This window comes from Siphateles boraxobius, unplaced genomic scaffold (genome assembly GCF_051911475.1).
Source record: "Siphateles boraxobius isolate OS27281-9 unplaced genomic scaffold, OSU_SipBor_1 37, whole genome shotgun sequence".
Classification (NCBI taxonomy): Eukaryota; Metazoa; Chordata; class Actinopteri; order Cypriniformes; family Leuciscidae; genus Siphateles; species Siphateles boraxobius.
Window position 1 is genome coordinate 708,789 of NW_027508997.1, and position 24,300 is coordinate 733,088.

At 37.6% G+C, this 24,300-nt stretch overlaps 1 protein-coding gene across 1 annotated transcript in view; it reads left to right on the plus strand.

The window, feature by feature from the left end:
* Positions 1-24,300, plus strand: part of runx3 (RUNX family transcription factor 3) — a 59,985-nt gene that overhangs the window by 27,061 nt on the left and 8,624 nt on the right. Inside the window, exons 3-7 of the mRNA XM_077196866.1 lie at positions 3,028-3,272; positions 4,240-4,396; positions 5,816-5,920; positions 18,060-18,218; positions 23,757-23,828. Coding sequence (XP_077052981.1) covers positions 3,028-3,272; positions 4,240-4,396; positions 5,816-5,920; positions 18,060-18,218; positions 23,757-23,828 — 738 coding nt within the window. The remainder of the gene's footprint in view (positions 1-3,027; positions 3,273-4,239; positions 4,397-5,815; positions 5,921-18,059; positions 18,219-23,756; positions 23,829-24,300) is intronic.

Genomic DNA, 24,300 nt, shown 5'->3' on the forward strand with positions numbered 1-24,300 from the left:
TTTACGCGGCGCGACACTAATCATATTGTCGGATTGCGCTCCAAAAAATATATTTATATAGGCTATATGTAATCATTTAGCAGAAGTTTAAAATTTCTCTACGAATATATTTCTATACTACATCATATGTTAGGCTACTACATATTATTGTATGCTATATAGACTACATTGCTATAATATTACTATTACTAATTATGAAGAATAGCAGCAATATAATGTAGCAATTCCCTTCATGTAGGCCTATTTGAAATGCATGCTTATTGTTCATTAGAAATTATTATTTTTCTAGTAATTTAACAGAAACACTGTGATGCAAAGTGTGAGTAATTTATTGCTGTGATTAATCAAATTATTCTGTTTTATTTAAAGTGTTTAGTCAGTGTGCAACACGTCAACGTGCATATTTCGACAATATTACTCAGTGCAGTGCAATGCAATGAGCGGTTGGAAATGTGAAGGCGTGAAAAGAGGAAGATACATGTAAATCCTCCGAGCAGATGTTCATGAAACATGCTAATGATCTTGAGATGTAGGATAATGTGCACATTTTTCGCTCACTTAGACCATTAGTGTGGGTGAGACTTTGACTCTTCTGTTCTATATTCACATTATTTCCTTACGTCGAGATCAAGATAAACATCAGTGGTTTAACAGCATTAATGCTATGATAACAGAAAAAAATAACAGTCACATAATAATAATAATAATAATAATGTTATTATTATTATTATTATATTTACACGGCTGTGGTTTTTATTGCATTTAATTATAATTATTAAGCACACACACGTGTATTTGTTTTTGTTTGTTTGTTGTCGTGTTTTAAGTAAGTGGATGTTCTCTCGTGTAACCAAACGCTGGTATCAAACTGAGCTAATATTTAGCATGTAAACCCGCAGAATTCTGTCTCGAATCCTGTCAGCACGAGGAGTCGGACCTCAAGCCCACTGTACATAAAAGCTCGCTGAAACACACTCTCGATGTCCGTAGCAGAACGAGCAAACAAATAATCAGAATAATATAGATACGAATTAATCTACTGTTAAAATTCTAAATGACTAATGTAAAGACATTTCTGTTGGCTTTATGTGTATAAAGCATTTTTAAATTGTGATATAGTTATATATATATATATATATATATATATATATATATATATATATATATATATATATATATATGAGAAACATTTAATAATAATAATTCAATTTGTGTTGTGCATCATTGACGACCAAATTTTAAAAGAAATATGTTAATTCTGATTGCATTTGAACTCGGTACTTAAATATGCACTATGCAATTGCATATATATATATATGTGTGTATATTTGTGTATGTGTGTGTGTGTGTGTAGGCTATATATAGCTATATTGTATTAGCTGTCGGGTCATTTGTGTAGTGAGAAGACATCTGTTTTTCCCGCACTCTCACCTGAAACAATGCGTTCATGACCTGTTAATCAGTCAGTGAATCGTTTTTTTGTATTGTCGCGATTTTAGCGTCAGTTTTAGAGAAAATTGTCTGTATCACCACGAATAACATTCGAAAGAAACGGGGAAACTCCGTGCTTAACTCTATAAAAATGGTGCATTAATTTAGGCAATATCAGATGACCAACAGTAACTACGATAATCGCTTTATTTCTGTCAGTCTATTTTCTGCCTTTCTCTCTCAGTCTTTTCCCCTCCCATTCAGTGTCAGTTTAATGTTGCTTTATATCACTTTTTGAGGAGCAACTGAAGGTTTTTTAAACGACAAATGCGCCTACTAGTGGTGACAGCGTGAGCGCAGGGTGTGTCAACCACACGAGAGCTCATTAGATTATAATTAAATACCATATGATATTTATAAAAACATTATCATAGTCATTGTTGTTCTGTTATAATGGAGCTAACCCATTAATTCATTAATTCAATTAATTTAGCACAAGATACATGAAAGATATAGAAATTTCTCAACATTATTTTGTTATGGGCAAAAATATTGGTTTGAATGTTAACAAAAAATGTAACGTTGCCACTGAATGTGCTTAATTGTTGTTATTGCTGCTGTTTTAGCCTCCTAATGTTTTTAACATATATTTGTTAAAGCAAAAATGAAGGTTAACTTAAGGTACATTTTTGTCTGTGGTTTTTAAAGGTTACACTTGGCAGACTAAACCTTCATCCATTATGTGCCATAACATGTAAGGGGAGGATTCAAATATTTATTGATTGTTCATTAAGTAGCCTTCATCGCTGGTAGTGGTCCTAAAAGAGCAGCTTTCAGTTTAGCTTCGGCGCGTTTGATGAGTTCCTTGGTCGCTGATTGGTCGGTTAGACCCAGCCCTGATCGCTGATTGGTGGAGCGCTCAGCGCACTCCAGGCTATAATGAGATGAGTAAATAACTCTTGTCTACATAGAGCAGAGCGCTGCGTTTTGCATACAGGCACGTCTGACTACAAGCAACGTTTTTCTCGATTTTACTCACTTTTTACGCTTGAACATTCATTTGGAAACAGAACATTTGACAACTTAAGAGGACTTTATTGCAGAAACTCTTCTGAAACTGGGATTAATTTGTGTGGACTTTATTTTCGGAGACTCTGGACTGATAGGGCGGAAAGTGTTGCTCTGAAAGTAAAACTGACATCCAGGAGCGGCACAGATCTGCCGTACACACACACACTCTGGAATAAATGTTATTTAATACGTGCATTTAAAATAATAGTTCCATATGATATGATTTGAGAGGCATAGTTAAAACAGTTCAATATCTCTTCTATCGTGCAGCACGAGAGTGTGTGCGCGCGTATGTGTGTGTGTGTGTGCTTGCGTTTTTTTGGTTTTTGCTGAAGTCAGTGGGAAACTCGAGCGCACTTTAACGCTTCTGCATCCTTTGTGCGGCATTGAAACGCAAAGTAAACGGTCACGGAGGAGTTTTCCGTGTCCACTACCACGGACTTTCTGTACTTACTTCACTCTGGGTGACTTTTGAGCTCTTCGCGGGGTCTCACTTGTAATCTGTTGTGATGCATATTCCCGTAGACCCGACCACGAGCAGACGGTTCACGCCGCCCTCCGCCTCGTTCCCGTGCCCTAAAGTGACCGAGAACCAGAGTATGAATGCACCGGGTCCGCTGCGGTCCGGGCGGCCCGTGGAGACCCGCTCCGTGGTGGACGTGCTGGCCGATCACGCCGGAGAGTTGGTGCGCACGGACAGCCCAAACTTTCTCTGCTCGGTCCTGCCGTCACACTGGAGGTGCAACAAAACTCTGCCTGTGGCTTTTAAGGTAAATTATTTTCTGTAATATAACTTATTTCACGGCTAGATTAAAAAGTCAGTCAACACGGGAGAAAATAGCTGCTCGCGCTCTCCTGAAGAGATAACCATAGCAACAGCAGGCTGCGCGAGCGTTATCCGTTAGAATCAGGAACATAACCAAATCAAGAACTATTTTTTACTATAAAATTGTACACAAATATATATACATATCATTATCTGATAACAAAATGCGTTTTAATATCTATAAGATAGTTGACTTTTGGTTAACTATGGGGGCGCCAAAATACAATTATGTTGCGCGAGCCAAGTTTAGCAGTTAACGTTAGGCTACTGATAAAAAAAAAATCCTTTAAAAAGTCAATTAACCTCAACGTCACTGAATAATTCATTTGATAATTCGATAATATTTCAAATTCATAATGAATTTTTCATTTATTTGTTTTGAAAGCGTGGTGACACATAATTATGCTTGTCTGATAAGAACAGAATACGAACAAATCACGTCAGAGACAATTCGGCACATTTTTCTCTTTTCTCTGCATGGAATTTTTATTATTTTTATTTAATTGGAAATGTAACAATATTTTTTATGATTATCACAACAACGACATTAAGGTTATAAAGTTTTATTTGCGAAAATAATATATTATTATTAGGCTATATGCAACTGATATTCATATCTAAATTGTATTAATTTTAATTGCCATACAAACACAGCCATGAAAAAGTAATTTAAATAAAATTGCTTCTTACAGATTATTTCTGAATCATTCAAAAAAGAATGATTGTCGCAGAGCTAATCATAAATCTAAATATTAAATGCATTTCAGTGTAGCCTACGCCGATATATGAGCAATATTATGTTGTAATAATTATTTTGTAGGATTGCAACTCGGATTTGTTTGGTTTGGGGTTTAGTGGGTTTGTTTGTGTTGCTGATTAGGTTTTTTGGGTTCCTCTGTGTTTATTATCAGGTGGTGGCTCTGGGTGATGTTCCTGACGGGACTCTGGTTACAGTGATGGCGGGAAATGATGAGAATTATTCCGCGGAGTTGAGAAACGCGTCTGCCGTCATGAAGAACCAGGTGGCGCGATTCAACGACCTGCGCTTCGTGGGAAGGAGCGGGAGAGGTGCCACATCTACCAACCTGTTTATCTGTCTTTGATCTGATGCATGCGTTTTGTTAAAATCCAACAACATTGTGGTAAAAAAAAAAAATTAATTTAAAGTGGAGCAGTTCATTTTTCTTCATTCATAACACAGGACACAACTTGAACTCCTGTAATGAACTTGTAATGAAGATTTATGAACAAATAGGCTAAAGAGTTGTGGAGCAAAGGCTAAAACAGCATCCTTGTCCCAGAGAAATAATTTCCCCACTGCAGAATTTTCTCAAACGATTTGAGCTTTACAAACCATCTTGTTTACACACCTAAAAACACCCTACCTCTTACATAGCTCACATTCTTTCACAAGCTTTTCCTTCTCGTCTTTTTCCTCTTGGCCCCGCTCCTCGCACTCACATTTTTCCTGTAAATGTTTCACTTTAAATAGTTGCAGACGGATGAGTGGAAAGCGCTGCAGTGTGCGAATTAAAAGTACCTTTCATTTCTGCAGTCAATTACCCCACCCTCATAGCCCTCATACAAGCAACGGCTTTCTCCCCCTCAAAGCGCAGCTTCATTGCGTATAGAGGTCACACACACACACACACACACACACACACACACACACACACACACACACACACACACACACACACACACACACACACACACACACACACACACACACACACATGCACACAGACACAGCGGAGTCCCGGGAACAATCTGGAACACATTGTCTGACTAATCCACATCATAAACGCATTTGAAAGCGCATCAAAGCTGTAGTGCTGTCTCTTTTCAGAGGAAACTCATTGGTTTCTCCCAGCTGTATGTGACCCACCTCACTGGGATTGTGCATGAATCTTTTATTTCATGCAGCCTATGGGAGTTTCTATCTTTACCTTAGGGCTTTTCAAACATAATCGTTTTTAAAAAACTCATACATAGATAGTCCTGTACGCCACTTTCCAGACTAAACTAAGAAAAAGTATGCAAATGTCATTTGAAGATTATTTTGTCATCGGCACTTTGCTAAAATACTGACTGCACAATATTTGTTATTGTTGTAAACCACAAATACTTTCCATATTTCTCTCGGCTACACTCAATCTGACTCAACATACCAACAGTGGGGTTGAAAAATCTGAGACCACTTGCTTCTAATTTTCTACTTTTTTTTTTAAACACATTTTATTATATGCATAATATTTTCAGAGAAAAGTTGATTTGAAAAATTGTAATTAAATTTAGAATGTCGAATTTGGTTTGTCCTCCGACAACAGCACTCAAGCTACATGAACAAGCTTGATTCGAGAATGTGTGTGCTTATTTCTAGGATTAAATTAATTTATTTCTGTGGTCTCATACTTTTGGATCATGATAATACCTTTTAAAACCGACAAGTGACATTGTATCTCTGTGTCTTCCTGTCATCCTCAGGAAAGAGCTTCACATTGACCATCACAGTGTTCACTGGCCCACCCCAGGTCGCCACATACCACCGCGCTATTAAAGTCACCGTGGACGGACCTCGAGAGCCAAGACGTGAGTACAATTCCCCTGAGCGACTATCAAAAAGAGCGTTAACCGAGGCGTATGATTGTTTCCAGAAGCGCTAACAATGACAACATTATCTTGGTTTGGTAACCACCTCTTTGCATGACAATTTTCTGCTTGAACTCGAATGGCGTGTTTTCTAAAGTATTAGAATTATTCAATGAGTCACTTGAACTGATTCGTTAAAAGTACCAATGTGATCTGGACTTTCACCTGTCATGCTGTGTGTTTCTTTGTGCATGAAACCAGTGCAGTATGCAAAGAAAGACATGTTGTCTGCTTTCTTGATGTATTGTCTGCATATAATTTCATGCTACGCTGCAAATCACAACTCTGTTGAAATTGCATTTCTTTTGCGGTGAAGGAAGCACTGTTTCATAGCGAGGGAAAGTATTTAAGCAGGTGATATGAGATGAGATAGTCTCTTCTTTTGTGTCTGCTTTATACCGTGTTATTTACTGAAGTAAAAACCAAGCTGAGCAGTCTTTAGAACATGTGCCAAGTAAAACAGATTAGATAATCTGTTTGTGCCTAGAGTTTTTCTTTCTGTATTATAGCTGGTAGGTTTATTATTGCACACTACGTTGCATTTTGTAGCTAAATCGGTGAAGATACGTAATAGTGTTGACATTATACAATGTTAGGTGGGGTGTTCAGAAGGGGCTACGATTATTTGAACTATTTTCAGAACATCGACTGCTTTAACAGACCTATGAGTCATCTGCAGATGATACCAGGAAATAGAGCCACTGTATGTGTGTGTTCCCAAAATGTACCGTGCAGTGTATTTGTGTGAGTAAGTGTTGGTTTCGATGTCTCCCTGTATTCTCGTGTTTGGGTTTATACATACCTGCACAGCAGCATGTGTTAATATTAAACAGCGAACAGTCCTTCGTGGTCTTGATGGTTGCCAACCTCAGATGTCAGTTGTGGTGTGTTATTAAGCCTTTCGGGCACAGAGAGTGAGGGTGCGTGTCTGAGCCGCAAACAAAGAGGGTTCAATGAAAGTGGCCACTCTCTCTGACCAACGGGGTCAGCAGTGCCTGACCGCATTAGAGCCGCTGAATTAACACAGCACTGAACGCCTGCTAGGGGTACAGATCCATAACACTAATGCAGCCGCGACCACAACCAGAGAGAGCAAGAGATAAAGGAAAGTCAGTGCTGCTGTTTACATTTTGTCATATTTGTTCGTACACACCCAAAAATAATTTGGACACTCTAAGGAATTTATTTAATTGCACTAAATATCAAACCAAGTGGGATTTATAGCACAAGTACATGTCTTAGGCCAAATTACAGTCTTTGTAAACGCTTTAAAACTTTGTGGTGGGCAAATACTAGTGGAACATGTCCGTAGTTAATGTGATGAACCTGTGGTCACTCTGCTAGGACACCTGGGTGAATTTGAGGAGAACTGACTTCATACATCCAAAAAAAGTGATATTGGGTGAATCTCATGAAGGCTATCAAGAACATGTCCTGGCTCATTCCCCCTCCCCCCTCCCCCCTCAAAAATAAGGAAATAAGAAATAATATTTGAATATGAATATTTTATTTGTTTGTTTGCATTTCAAAATTATTCTTTGACAATTAAGCACATCCTCCTGCCAATTCTAAAAAAAAAATATCTAAATACTTTTTTTTATTTATTAATATTTTAATATAATATTTATACATTTATTTATATAATACATTTGTACAATTGTATAATTTTTTTTTACTGTAGTACAGCAATGAAAACTTATTTTGAGACACAATGTGCTTTATAGTAATTAAAATAATGCAAACGATGCAAACAATTCTTATGGTCCTAAAAATTGGCCATAAAAAATAAATTCTTTCTTTTGAATGTTTGAAATGTAGTAAAAATCGTGGTACCCAGTTAGGTCTATGGAAAGCTCTAGCATCACTTGAGCAAATGCCTCTTGGTTTTATATTTTGTAAAATGCAATGGCATGTAATAATGCAAAGTACATGCAAATATCCCTTTTGGTTCAATCCGGCGCTTTGTTTATCTTTTTGTTAGTGTGTGTTGCTAGATTTCCTAATGCATGTCATATTTATCATGTTGGCTCACTGATATTTGGCTTGTAATGATTCTTTAGAGCCATTTCCTAGAGCGGGTCACATTGCCATAGCGTGCCTGATCTGTAGCCTGCGCTCACTCAACTATCACTAATGAACAGGTGCTTCAGACACAATGCAGTGGGAAATTGTGTGAGTGGCTACATTAAACTTGGAGTATGCAAAATTACTTCAGACTCCGCAATGAATATGAGACAGGACATGAGGACTGTTTTTATAAACAATAAATGATCAGTATGATCTTTGATGTTTTGATCCCCTATCAAAAATCTTTTTCCGTCATGCAAAATGAAACCCAGCAAAAATACCTGCCCATGTCTGCAAGTGTATGGAAGAGATTGGAACATTTAGACTATGTTCACACTGCAAGCCTTAGTGCTCAATTCTGATTTGTTGCTCAGATCTGATTTTTTTGTATAGCTGTTCACATTGTTGTTTTAAATGTGGCCAATATCAGATTCCAGTGCGAACATATCATGGTCCTGGAGTGACCCACATGCGCAAAAGAATGATAAAAAGCATGCTGTCATACGGAATAGGGCATTAAAGTAAGAGAATATGCATTTATTTATAGTGTGATCTGCCATGGAAGCCAGCGAATTTATGCGCAGGCAATATAAAAAAACTAAGATGAGGATGCAAAAAAGGAGCAGTTTTTAAACATTTATGATACGAGCCCTCATGTTTTGCTTATATATAGAGCTGTCACTGTTATACTTGTGAGATCTAAAACTGTCCTTCACTGACTACCTTTCTCAATAGTCTTGATAACTTCAGGTATGTTCAATCTTTGAAGTGACTCCCACGAGCGCAGAATTGTGACGAATGTTGCTCTAGAGTGATGTAAAAGTCGCATGAATTTCGATATGACTGTTCAGACTGATGTTGCCTTGCAAAACATCTGACCTGTGTCAGATTTAGGATCACTTATGGAAGTGGCACAAATCAGAATTGAAAAGATCAGATTCCATGTGGTTTGTGCTGTTCACACTGGCATGAGTAAAACAGATCTCATTATGAGCAAAATAATTGGATTCGGGCCTCATTTACCTGCAGTGTGAATGTACTTTAGCTGTTACTTTTGGATGCTGGTGTCCTTTCCGGGCTTCTGAACTATTTTACCTTAACTAACCATGCAGATTGACCACAGTGAGAAAAACAAATGTGTGCAGGATTTAGTGACCGTCCCATAATGCTGAAAACTAATGTGCATGTTCGCCACAATCGAAGATTGAAGTGTGTGTGTGTGTGTGTGTGTGTGTGTGTGTTTGTGTGTGTGTGTGTGTGTGTGTGTGTGTGTGTGTGTGTGTGTGTGTGTGTGTGTGTGTGTGTGTGTGTGTGTGTGTGTGTGTGTGTGTGTGTGTGTGTGTGTGTGTGTGTGTGTGTTTTTGTGAATTCTACTTTTGTCAGATATGTTGTGTTGATGGCATCTTTCATGAGAAAAACCACACCCTCTCCTCCCCCAGGCGCGGGCTGACTGAGGCTGTGTGTGTACTTTGAAAGTGCTGCCAATAGGATAATACCTCATTAATGTTTACCTGCAGAGTTGATAAACCTGATAGACGGGACCCCCCACACACAAACAACAGAAGCACAGGCATCTTCAAATGATGAACGCTCTCCATACTTAACATAGATAAATTGGCCTCAGAAATATTTAGACACTTTATTCGCACATAAAATGCTCTGTAAAAAAAAATGTTTAATTCAACAAGTTACCTGCCATTTCTTTGTAATTATTTGTGAAATGTACTAGCCATTTCTGAGTGAAAATTGTTCACCAAATCCTACACCAAATTTGTTCAGTGTGTATAAATGTTATTACCTAACAACCTAGCAAACCAGCGACATTAGATTTTAAGAAAGATGCATGCCCTCTTGTTAAGCAAAAAATCACCAGTTTGTTATAAGTCATTGCAAAAATACCCCAGAAAAGTGAAGGTAGTTCTATGAAAAGCTTATGCATTATTTGAGCACAGATGCTAGGTGGATATTGTATGAGAAGAGAAGAGAAGAGAAGAGACGAGACGAGACGAGACGAGAAGAGACGATTATAGTCAGGGGTTTCGAGTTCGACTGTATTTGCATTTTGGCACACATCTCTCAGAGGGCATGTAAATCTTTTAACAATATCATTTGCTGTGTTATTTTTCCCCAGATATCATTCTGTGTTTCTGTAAATAAAGGAGTGTACATACATACATTACTATGTATGTGTGTGCGTAAAACACCTGCCAGGTGTGTCATCCATTAAATAATGCATGCCACACCCATATATATAAACACTTAGTTCTGCATATTGCAGATGATAATATAAGAATTCAAAAATAAAGATAAAAGTATAGCCTAGATAAAACTCCTACTGGCTCTTTGGGAAAGTCTGATTGCATGCTTTAAAGGGATCATATCTGCTGTCGTTTTCTTCATCTGAGATGTTGAGATCTCATTCGAGATTTTTCTGTACTTTGGGAGGATAAAAATCTTGCATTTGTGCGAGTGTTCTGCAATTTTTAATGGTATCATCACACTAATGCTATTAACAATCGTTCTGCTATCTATGCATCATAAGAGTGTTTCTTCAAAGCGACGCTGGTGGCGCTTTCGTCACCACTGACGCTAAATATGAATGGAGCCCATATCGGATGGCAAATGAATGGAATGCGTTGGAAAAATGAACAGACGTTTCATTAGAGTGAAAACAAATGGTCAAGCATGCAGTGCAGATTTAGCCACTGAATGTGCGCATGGCTGCTTTAGCATGCATGCAATGAATCCCTGCAGATCCTAGAGCTACAGCTCAGCGTTTGACAAAAAAGTGTTTTTGAGGATATAAAGGATGATTCTGTCCTAGTTATATTCACCTTCCAGTCCTATTTTCTTTTCTTTGAGGAATCAACTCGACAATCAACACTCTGACAAGAGAGGCATTATCTATACACCCATGCACAAGTCACAAACACACACTCAATGTCTCCATCCCTCATCTTCCAAGCTCAACCTGTGTTTGTGAACTTCCGTGTTTATTCTTTGACCCAGCAGACACCGTTAGCTGCTTTAAAGACTAATTCAATAAAGTAGCATAATAAAGCACCTCACAGTTAATGATAAACGTCTGAGAGGCATTGGGAAGGAGAGAGAGACAGAGACAGAAAGGAGAGGGATGAGTGTTACGGGAACATTATAGTGAATCATCTGTTTATTTTTCTGCCATTTTTAACAGTGAGGAAAATTCTGCAAATAGCCTAATTGAAGAAGCGAGATGTGCCCAGACTTCCAGTAACACACACACACATGCTGAGCTTGTTGGGAAAAGGAGAATTTCTCTCTGTCAAAGCGTAGTGTTTCAACATTTTAGGTTCATATCATGAGGAATCAATTTATCCTTTAACTTTTGAGATAAAAGACTTCATTGTGCCATGAAAACTATAATTTTTCAAGCTCAAAACTTTCTGCTAACATGTCTCGTTCCGCACTTCCGCAACTTTCTGACGTCAGACAGATACATATGACCATGACCGCCAAACATGAATGAGGCCTGTTTGAAGTTCAGAAACTTGACCCACCCAATGATGGTAAGATAATAAAGAGTTAGTAGAATAAATTCTAAATTCTATTATTTACAAATATGAGAAGATCTGAAGATAAGATTATATATTCTATATTCTATGGTATGTCCTCATTTAGATAGCTAAGTAAACAATTATGTGTGTGAACAAGACTGAAACCTATTCTGCGTGATAGATATATCTCTGTATCAGTTCTCACACTCCTGCAAGCTGCAGTTGCGTCAAATCCTGTCACAGGCACACACACGCGTGGGCGCTTGCATTTTGAAATCAAGGGTCTCTTCCTGCCCTTTAACACCTCTAGCAGTTCTCATCAGATCACCTCCTTTCTCTGTCAACTCCTCCCTAATTTCCACTCCATCTTCCAGAATAATCTCAAATAAAGTCTTCAGATAGTCAGTCTCCTCTGAGAGCTGCACGATGAAAGAGCCAGGTGAAATTCCTCACGCGAAAACTCAGTTGCGTTTGAATTTCATTAGCTTGGCAAGAGAATACGCTCCTAAATCACACTCTTAACACAAAGTGTGCTCGTTCTTTTGTCCTATAAAACCCTGGCATTATATTTCAGAACATTCCAGCTGCATACAGCCAGCAGAGAGCAGAACACCTTCGTTAGATGCATGTTTGCTTGAAAACATGGTGTTCTTACAAGAGTCAAATGCATGTCGCATCATCTGGTTCAGAAGGGTTTCTCGGTTTGAGTTACAACTAGGCCAACCAAACACCAAAGCACTCATATGCAGGTGCATGCACATATGAACACAATAGCACTGACATGCACACTGCACTCAAAAAATTTACTTTTGCCTCTTGTTAAATTTAATTTATTAAAATAAGCAAGAGTAACACAATTGTTTAATATTTTGTCTGAACTTAATTTAATTGTGTTCAATCAACCCAATATATTTAATACTGAAGTTTACTTGATTAATTTGTGAGAAAACTACATGAAACATTTTTGTTGACAACTTACTGGGCAGTGGATCTGTAGTTCCCAGCATGCTTTGCAAGGGACTGCATTAGGAGGGTAAATTTAGGGATTAAAGTGTTATTTTATGTGTTTTCCTGTAAATGGAAAGATGTTAATGTTTAATATTCAGTAATGTTAGAAACTTAGAAGACTTTCTGTAATGTTTTTTTTGGACTCAACTACTCGTTGTTTATTAGGACTATTTTACACATTTAAGAAAAAGAGGAGGGCCATCAAAACTATGAAATAACAGTGCATGAGAACTATCTTGTTAATTATTTTTGACTAACAATTGTGAAACAAGTGAACAAATTTTTTCATTCATAAAAGATTATTCTTGCTAAATTATTTTTTCAAGAAATTTTATATATGTATTATTCTTTATTCAAATATTATAAAATATATTTCAAAATATATAATATTTTTGTTAAGGAGTATTTGTAGCACACATCCAAAAACACAAATGTAATTTCTCAGTGAAGTCACAAAAACCCACAAACACATGTGCGCTGTTACGCCCTTTTTGTTTTTAATGCTTTTCTGCATAAGACCTGAACAGGAAAAGCAAAGAGGGCGTAACAAACACTGACATTGAAAACACAAAGCAGTGGGTGACTGCCTCTGGCTCGTGTATTGTCTAATGCACATGGGCAGTACTGAAGGGTCTTTATCTTACCTGCTCCAACTTGCCCTAGAGAAGGAATTAAGGACCAGAGATAATAATAAAAGAGACTCTTTATTCCCTCGGATTTCCACATGACGAGAAGTGTTTCAGAAAAACACTGTACAACTCATTACAGGGACATGCTCAAGGCCACAATCATGATGGCTTATGGCTTAACCACTGCACATGAATATGTTTTAATTTCATTTCAAATCGGTAAATGCAGCTTCAATTTTTCATGTAGTTACAATCATTTATTCTTTATTTTCATGCATTTGAAGGTAAAGTAGCTGTATCAGTATGAAAGAACCAAAAAAAAGGTACAATAAAATTACTTTCTTTTTTGTATTTTAGTATATTAAGTATTATCTTACTCCCAGGGTACTTTTGATATCATTAATATTAAAATTTGAGGGGCAGAAAAATCTCAGAAAACTTGAGGTTGAATAACGGCTCTGTTTGATATTTTAGTTTACTGCCCAACACACTTCACTAGCACAAACCCATTTCCTGTCATGGGCTGATAGGATTGGTCACGCACTGCTCTGACATCACGAGTGAGTGTGTGAGTGGTTCGAAAAAGAAGACAGGTGCAGTGATCTTAGCAGATGTAGAAACGTCTCTAGCGTTCGTTACTACGGAAGCACACTTTCATCTGAGGCCTCGGTAACCACACCTGACGTACGCACAAACTTACTCCCACCAACTGTCAACTACAACGGTGGAGGATAAAACAGGTGGAGCTCTACATTCATTTAACATATCGAGACATTTCAAGTCATATAGAACTGCTTTACAATGCATTTTCAGAGATGGTAACCCTATTGAACAAATTCAGACTGCTCTCATCCTCAGACGGGCAGTCCAAAGTCTGACACACACCATCCGAAGCATAGAAATAGGAATCGCATGTTTGCATTTTGGGAGATCCAAGATTTTTGTCAGTCTGCCTGAAAGTTGTGTTTACAAGATACTGAGTTGATATGCAATGAGCATTTTTACTAATCATCAAATTACCAAGTTTAATTTCACCATGTCTTTTTTTATTGGTGTACTGTCTGTAAATAGCACGTAAGAAGTTTTTTAACTGTGCTTGGTAAATTTATGTCAAAAGTCAAAAGTATGTCTACGATTTCTGTAGCCTGACTCCGCCCTCCTTCGTACTTCCGCTCAATTTTCATTTTCCTTCAGTACTACGTCTGGGATTCTGCTGTAGACTTTGGTTTTCTCCGATCAATTTTTTACCGGGCCAGTCAGCGAACAGAGGGAGTGGCTGAGAACGATGACGTTGATGTCGACTTGTGCGTTATTTTGAGTTGTAGTTCAGTAATGGCAGCGGAGAAAGATGCGAGCGAAGCAATTCGGTCTGTTGTGGCAACGCTGCCGAATATCAAGACGTTAACGCTGGAGCAAGAACAATCTTTGCTTAGTTTTGTTCGTGGCCATCCGCCCCACGGGGTTCGGGAAAATACATATGTCACACCCAAACGTTAGCGATTGGTTATGGCAGATAGAGTGACTCTGGGCAGATCCAATAGTTTTAGACTTCAATAGAGTTAATAAAGTTAACGCTTGTCAATGGAGCGGTGCCAGACTCTACGTACAAATGAAATGTACGAGAGTCTGGTGGGACCAGGCTACGATTTCTGCAGAATTCCTTTAAAAAATGAATAATTTTAATGACACATAGCACATGAAAAAGAACTGATGAAAATAATTGTTTGTAAACGTCCCTCATTTCAGAAAATCCCGCAAAATCCATTTGAGCCTGCTTATTTTTTACAGCTCCAAACCTTCTTCAGTCGGTCGAGCTAAAGCACGCGTTACCCTCAGTCTGTGCAGATCAATTTCACAATGTTATCAAGTGCCTATCAGCCCCATTTATAGACACCCGTACAAATATTAGCAGTGTGCCCGCCGTAACATGTCTGGCCCTCCACAGCAAATGTTGAGTTTCAGACCTGCCCAAATGCATACACACTCATCCAGCGCTAAAAAGAGCCTGTGTTCTGTCTGTCCAAAAGGGGAACATATGTTTCTTTCTTTTCATCGTTAAAGAGAGAGAATGAAGAGAGAGAGAAGGAAGGAAGCTGGGCGTATCAGTCAGTTGATCAGTGCAAGTATGAAAGCTGAAAGTGTGCAGAAAGGGCCTCTGTGTGCACATACTCCATGTGCAGAAAGTACAAAATCGAATGAATGATGACGATGGCTATACTTCTTATATCCAAGAACTGTTAGTGGGCAGGATGGTTTTACTCTAAGAGCAACGATGAAACTTTAAGTAATGCTAAAACAGTTAGTCAAGATAAGGAAGACATAGGCCTAACATTAACCAGTTTGGTTATTTGTGGTTGTTCTTTTTATTTCTGGTGAAAAATGGCTATTGTCTGTGTTTGCATGTCAATCTGCGCATTATTGGTGTAAATTAGTCAGGGGTCATTTATGAACATTTAGTTCATCGCATCCGTCACATGACGAATGAATGAAAGACTCAAGAGTTGAGCTAATTTTTTATTCAGAAAGAAATTAAGTGATATCTTAATGAGTAATTCGTTTGAATCATTTATTCAACCGATTCATTCGAAAAGATTGATTCTTTCAATAGCCAATTCAAGTGTCTTTGAACCATTAAATCATTGATAATCGAGAATTATATGATAATCGATAATGATTATATATTTACATTGTAAATATATTGTTTATATAATTTGTATATAATCTGATATATAATATAACCTGACAATCTGATAATGCTTCTTCATTTGTGACTTGACAAATTACATTTCAGTACAAATAACACACATCCTAACCCAAAGCAAAACATTAAAATGCGTGTGAAGGTGAGAATTTGATTTGAACATATTTATTATGAGGTTGTGGTGTACATCTATATCTCCATCATACAGTGTCTGTTGCAGTTGTGTTCATCTCAGTCCATTACCCATGACATGTGTGTGTATGTGTGTATGAGCGGGATCCACTCTAATTAGTGTGTCTGTGTGTGTCCTGTGGTTATGATATCATTCTCACAAAAAGTCAACATTCCTGTCTAAGTGCCCCCTTACCTATGAAATATTCATTCATCCATAATAATTCAGACAGGGTGAATGTAGCCAGGGCAGATGTAGGGTTTGACCCCACATACAGGAGAGACACTGCTCACAGTAGTGCCTGAACAGAAAGCGTTTAACTGTATGACTTTACAACTGCATTAAGAAGATATACAGTATGTCACAATAAAGTGACTTACGAGTCCAGCTTTAAAACAAATGCTTACTAAAAGTTAGTGCCTGAGGCTAAAAAAAAGTAATATTTATGACTCTGCATTGCATTTGACTGCTCTTCTGTGCCATAGGAGCTGTAAAGGAGATCTCAGTTGTTTTGCATTTAAGTATTAACTTTGTCTCAGATCTTTCTCCTGAAATGTATTGAGAGAAATGAAAATAGACACAAATGAGTCATACAGTAGAACTAGAAAATGAATGTGGATAGCAGCTCATATCATTTGATGATGAATTTGATTGATGTTGATTGCAGATTTTGGAGACATTGTTGAGATCTTTTCTCAAACATTTGTGAGAATTCTTCTTTTTCTTGTGAAACATCTGAAAAGTAGAAAAAAAAGTATCTTTAGTTGTTTGCTATTTAATCTCATTGCAGTCTAGGAGAAACAAGTGAGAATTTATTTTTTCTTTCCTCTGGGATTATGTGTTTGTTTATCTCGCACTTTATAAACAAACCAAAAAGTACCAAAAAAAAGACTATTTATCATTTAGATCGAATGCGAGAGGGAGACGTGACAACAAATGGAGGGAGCGATAAACTAACAGAAATATTACCCCAGGGGTAAAGAAAAACGTGGAGTGATGCATTGCCCTTGGGTGAAAGAGAGGGCAAGAACACAAAATCCATATCACAGCGTCTGTTATCTCTCTATATCTGAATAAAACATTCAAATACAGCCATTACTCCACATTAAAAACCACAAAATGTTCACATGTTCTTCACACAAGCCACTGATAGTCACATTAAACTCATCCATTAGAGCTGACCTGACTACACATATGATGATGATGATGTGTGTGTGTGTGTGTGTGTGTGTGTGTGTGTGTGTGTGTGTGTGTGTGTGTGTGTGTGTGTGTGTGTGTGTGTGTGTGTGTGTGTGTGTGTGTGTAATGGCTATTGAAGTGGGATGGCAAATTAATGTCAGTGATAAACACACACACACACTCATAGCGAGGTTTTTCTTGGTGATTTCCTCTGTGGTTCTTCAAGCACTACATGAGTCACAATTGAATACGCAGCTCTGTCTGAAAGCCATAAGCTCGTTTCCAGACCATTTTACACAATATTTGTGTTTTTATGCTTATTAGAACATGATGTTGTTAGTTTTGTGAAATGCTAATGTCAAACGTTATTGAAATAATTTGTGAGTGTGCTTGTTCCTGTGTGAGTTGCACATATGTGAAGTGTTCCCAATCAGGTTCCATAAGTTAGTTAGAAGGTAGTTGCCTGTGTATTTTTAATCGCTATATGAAAATATTTCCTTTTTATAAAGAGAAAGGGTGGATTCTGTATATTAATATTATGGAAATTATATTATGTTGGAGACTTTCTTACTGACTTGCATAAAGCATAATGGTAATGCATAACCATATAGTTTATTTGCATAAACAAGACTTGAAGTGCTTTAACAAATTTCACATTTCTGGCTTGATTTATTTCAAATAAGTGTCTTTACTATAAATTGTCTTAACAAAAACGGGGATTTTTTCAAAAATTCAAATTTATGTTCTGGTTCATTCTCATTCTAACCACCCATTGCATTTCTCTGTGCAGGTCACCGTGTGAAGCCGGACGACCCTCACAAGCAGTTTTCCGATCGCCTGAGTGACATCGAGCGTTTCCAGAGGGCCAGTCTGAGGATGAACCCTGGCAACGGGACCGCCCGCCCCCACCAATCCCATTACAGTCCCTCCAGCACCACACAGATACCAGGTGTGTGTTTTGTCCCTGGATGCCCTACAGATCCTGTGTATGTGTTTGTTAGAGTCAGACGTTAGCTCGTCACAACAAGTCGCACCTCGACGTCTGGAATCTAGCAACCCCTCTCGATCTCGGCTCCCACGTCAGCGTGTGTGATAGTGGGCGAGGATACGTTCTCAGACGCATGTAAAGACCTTTGAGCATGATGTCTGCTAGCAAAACAGCAAAACTCTCACACTCTCCAAGGCACGTATGCACTTCGCTTACAGTCTATCTTTCTATTTTCTGTCCCTCTCGCTCAAATAAACATACACACCCAGGCACTTTTCCTCCCCCACCCTTCACTCCTCCACCTGTTCTCATACGCGGCAATGTGTGTGTGTGTTGCTGAAATGTGCTTCTTTTATTCATTCTTGTTTGCTCACTGTTTCTGCAGTGTAGACTGAATCACTCACATTTCTAAAGAACTCAAACTGGTGTGTTTTTACAGCCATCTGAGCAGTCGTGACTCGCGTTTTAATCAAACTCTCATAGTCGCTCATCTCTGCTCAGCACAGTCATTAGCTAAGAAAGATCAAGTGTTTAGGCACATTTTTCAACACTTAGGGTCGTAAACTTATGAATTTATTCCTTCTACTCTCGATTTGTAAGTTGGATACTGTTTGTAAGCTGGATACACAGTGAAATCTTGTATATCGAACATCAGATATGTTTTGATTGGCTTTGATTTTGTCATTTCGTTAAACAATTTTGCCTTTTTTATTTGCTTTTGTTTGCTCACTGCATCTGTAGTGTAGGCAGAATCGCTCATATTTTGTAAAAACTCAAACAGAGTTGGCGTGTGTTTACGATTATCTAAGCAGTCGTGACTCACATCTCTCTACGATCCATCAGAAAGCGAGAAAGCCCAAATGTTCCCAAGGGGCATATCACGGCCTGAAGTTCTTTCATCTTTCTTTTATTCTTTTGACCGTTTGCATTTGAAGTCAAATAATTTATAATATATAATGAGAATAATGAGAATTATTATAAATATATGCAATAATTATATTAAGAAAAAAATATATATTATAATTGATATAATGATAAAATATATTTTATATTAGTATAATATATGATTAGTTAAACGTTTAAATATTTATGCATAAATTATATTTAAACTATATATATATATATATATATATAGTATATATATAATTTATGCATAAATATTTGATCTAATATATATCTAATTTTGTTCTGTTTCAAGGCATTTAGACAAACAATAACTTAGGACATGATGTGATGGTCAAGCGGAACCCATAAAAGTGTGGTTTCTTTCGTAACCTTGATTATTTATGAGCAGTTTATCCATCATACACTGTTGAATTAGAGGCACTGGATGTTTCAGTGGTGTTTTTGTTTGGGGTATTTGGTCAATTCCTCCATCAGATTGACCTGAAATCTGAAGGGCTCTTACACAAGCATTCCTTCAAAGCTAAAGCTGTGACTCATCGAGAGCTCAGCGAGAGAAGAATGGGAGATTTACACTTACCGCATCAGGAGTGTGCTTGAGCGGGTAAAGTACGTCTAGTATCCATATCTGCAGGTGGATTAGGACAGGAATTATGTCTTCATGGAGCTGTCAGAGGCCAAGACTGCCGACACACACATTTCTAGCAGACATAACACATTAACAGAGCTTTAGCTGTCGGGAGACTGCGTGTCTGTCACTGCTGTAGGCATGTGTGTGTGTGTGATACATCAAAACCTTACTGTTATGTCTGATATTAACACTGTCTCTCTGTCTGTCTCTCGTATCGTCCCAACTTCATCTTTATATCTAAATCTGAACACACACATATTCTGTCAGACAGCTCTGTGTGGTATGTGGTTTGTAGACAGACATGTGTAAGATAGACATGTTTAATCAGATTTATTACCTTCATCACACAGTAATTAGATGGTCTCTCATTCCACCTGAGTGATGCAAACTGTGTGTGTGTGTGTCTGGTGTTGATTGCATCATCCCGGAGTCTTGAGGTTAGCAGATTGTTGATGACTGTAAACAGATATTAAGTTACAAAATTCACAGCACAAACACAGACATGGTTCATAGTTAAACAGATTTGTCAAGGCACACAGCGCCGTCCCACAAACACACGTACACACACCTGTTGTCATGCCAGAGGAGCAGGGAGGCGAATTAAAGTTGGCATTAGTTAACATGCAGCAACTTGCTTCAGATGAAAATAAAACTGACAAGGAATAAACAAACGAAAACGGAGAGGGAGTTCATTAAAGAGAATAAAAGTACAACCGCACAGAGATGCGGGCAGAGCGGTGTGGTGTGTACTCATCCGCTCATGCACATCCCACATGCTGCGTAACTGACAAACACATCAAATATATCTGTGAAATTAATATTTTAAGAAATGTTCTTAATTGTCACAAAATAATGGCAAGCAGTATAAGACAGTGTGTGTGTGTGTGTGTGTGTGTGTGTGTGTGTGTGTGTGTGTGTGTGTGTGTGTGTGTGTGTGTGTGTGTGTGTGTGTGTGTGTGTGTGACTTCAGAGAGTGTTTGAGAGTTTTAAGGAGGTGTGGTGAAAGATCTGACATATAACCAGACTTCATGATGGCTGTGTTTGTTTTTGCTGGTACTGAGGAAAGCCTGATTTTACACTCAATGTTATACAGCTTCTCTCTCTCTCTCTATCTCTCTCTCTATCTCTCTCATATTTCTAATAGATAGAAAAAACATCATCTATCCTCATTCATCCTCATTTATATAGCGCTTTTAACAATGTAGATTGTTTCAAAGCAGCTTTATAGAGATAAACATATAATTTAAGGTAACAGAGATTGGTTTGGTTTTATAGTGGTTCTTGAAAAAAAAAATGTTCCAGCAAAAGTTAGTTTTGATTGATTCACTTCCATCTAAATGATCATTTGTTATTAAATTACGCGAACCGAAAAATTCCACAACGCTTTATCTGTAGAGTGGTATAGAGATCCTCCATAGGGAGAGGCTAGTTGGCACTTCAGCACTGCATTGTCATCGGGTCCAGGCGAAAGTCCTTCGTCAGATCTGGAAACGGCCTGGATCCGGCAGGCTGAGGGAAAACCTCGGGATAAACAAAGACACTAAAATTAGCGTAGATGCCATTCTTCTTATGATGTAACGAGTACCTCAGGATTTAAGGGAAGTGTTCCCAGTTCCGGCTGACCTAATCTAAGCATCTAAGCTTATCTATCCTTAGTACTTCACTACAGGGTATTTAAATGAATCCGTACATTGTTTATTTGATCAATGAATTAATCATTTACATGAACAGCCTGACTGAACTGATTCACTAGAACAAACTGATTCAGTAGTTCAGTCAATCTACACTGCTGTTTGTTGGCATTATTGGCTGTTACTGTCATACTATTCCTTTCAGAGATGCACAAATCTCTCAGTTACGCACATATTGTACTGCTCACAGACAGTTTCTGTGACACTGCTTTAATAGCAGTAGAGATCTGTCTGTTATTGACGTTGTGCAACGGCCAATCAAAATATTTGAGTGAGATGTTTATTTTCGGCAGAAGCACCAGCTGTGGCCTGAATAAGAGCATTTATACAGAAGAATTTATCATTGTGCAGAGAAAACCAGAGAGAGAGACTGGGAACAGTGTGCCATTAGTGGTGTTTGCTAAGGCAAGCATCATTATTACTATTGCACATACTTACGGATATAGGGATTTATTCAAACTCCTTACCCTAAGTATTAAACTCTGGTGTGTAACATGTCCCATAATGCTTGTTGAGGAAATATTTGCTTGTATTTTTGGATCTGATCTGATTTATGACTTAAAAAATAATATGGGCAAATTGAGTAGACTTGTATTGAAGGAGGGACTCTGGCCATATCTAGAGAATATCATATGACGTGGGTAACAATCATCCCTCCAGAACACTGTAGAAACCACCGACTAGCATCATGCTGGCAAGTTTTGCATGGACAAGCACCACTCATATTTTTCTCAGAAAATGTAAAAACGTAGTTGCATACGTCTCATATCTCATACGTGTATGTGTGTGTTGCAACGATTAGCTTGTAACAACTATCTCATCTCGGACTGAGAGCAAACAGGATTCATTTGCATGTCAAATTGGCAGTTCAGTGCGCTGACACACAAACACACACACACTCACACACACACAAACAAACATACTCTAGATTTCCCAAAGTATCTTATTTTAGACTCGTGCAGCGACTGTTGTGTTTGTGTGTGCGAGACAGCTGCATACTAATGCTGATGGAGTGATTTAACAGCTCAGATCATACACACACACCGGCATCACACGCTAAAGATAAGATATGTGATAATCACACACTTTTAACAGACACCCAAAATATATCATTCCTTGTGACACGCTGATACTTTTCTTGGCTTGTCAGCAAAACAGAAAGATTTCAAAGTTATCTACTCATACACATCCATTTTGACAGATGGAGCTCTAACGTGTGTGTGTGTGTGTGTGTGTGTGTGTGTGTGTGTGTGTGTGTGTGTGTGTGTGTGTGTGTGTGTGTGTGTGTGTGTGTAACGTGACACCAGCATAAGATTTCATATTTGTTTTTCTCAGCACCTTTGATGAAAACACTAGCAGCTCTTTCACACTGAGCATGTGTGGACAAATTCACTCTGTCGCAATCCTACATACACACACAGATAGGGCTGGGCGGTTATAATATTCACTGTTTATTCATGTTGATTTTGCTGCCAAAATAAAATTAAAATTAAGCAACAGCATCTCCGGTTTACACTTCGTTAGATAAAATGATGTTGGTAAGTTCAGATGACTTCCAATAATCAGTTTATTCAACCGTCTGTTTCGTTTGTTGAACTGATTCAAAACCGAATTCAAAATTCAAAAATGATTACATTTAATAAAATGTTCAAGGAAAATATGTGTTGATTAAAAATTACGTTTATTATTATATATTGCTGCATATAAAATAATAATAATTTTGTTTCATTATTTGTGTCAATTTAAATTATTTTTTAAAATAAATAGCAATAAATAAATATCAATATACATATATCTTAAATATTGTCAAAAAAGTATACATCATTTTCTTTTAACTGCATATACTTTTAACTGTCTTTTAACATGGCTTTATTATTATTACATTAATATTTATGTTTTTTATATTTTATCATTACGTGTTATTATATCACTGCATATGAATTAAATTTTATTTTATTATTATTTGTGTTAATTTTCAGCAATGTAAATTAACAATGTCAAAGGGATTTAAAATATTAAGATTTTTTAGTAATATCACATATCGCATTATTATTCATATATTTATTTTTGTATTAGTATGTTGGCTTGATACAATTACAAAAATTGCATATATATTAGTGTGTGTGTGTGTGTGTGTGTGTGTGTGTGTGAGTGTGTGTGTGTGTGTGTGTGTGTGTGTGTGTGTGTGTGTGTGTGTGTGTGTGTGTGTTGTATGTATCTCATAGATTACCAGTTGACAAGTGATTAAATATGTATATGTTGTTTTTGGTGTAGGATTATGGCCAGATCAGATGGACCCTCCGGCACTGAAGACATGCAAAGTGGAAGACGACTTACGCTGGTCAGGTAAGAGACTTTACAAACACACACCGGTACACATTATGTCCATAAAGAATAATTCACACAAATATGTCGTTCCAAACCCTTTTGACTTTCTTTATTTCCTTTTTGTGGTGATCTATTCCATACCCACACATCTTTTTCAGGAATATGATTTTTTTTTTTTTTTGCATAAATGTTCATTGGTGCTCTTTTATGTTGTTATTAGTCGAATAAGAGAAATAATCACTGTTATATATAGATCATCAAAAACCACACACACACACACACACACACACACACACACACACACACACACACACACACACACACACACACACACACACACACACACACACTGTTGTCCTCAAATTACCTCTTTGATATGCAGATGTGTGTGTGGGTGTGTTGCAGTCCTAATGTGTGAATCATAATATTAATGATCCAATTAAAATGCAGCATTTTTGTGGAGGGGCTGAAATAAACAGAATGTAAAAAA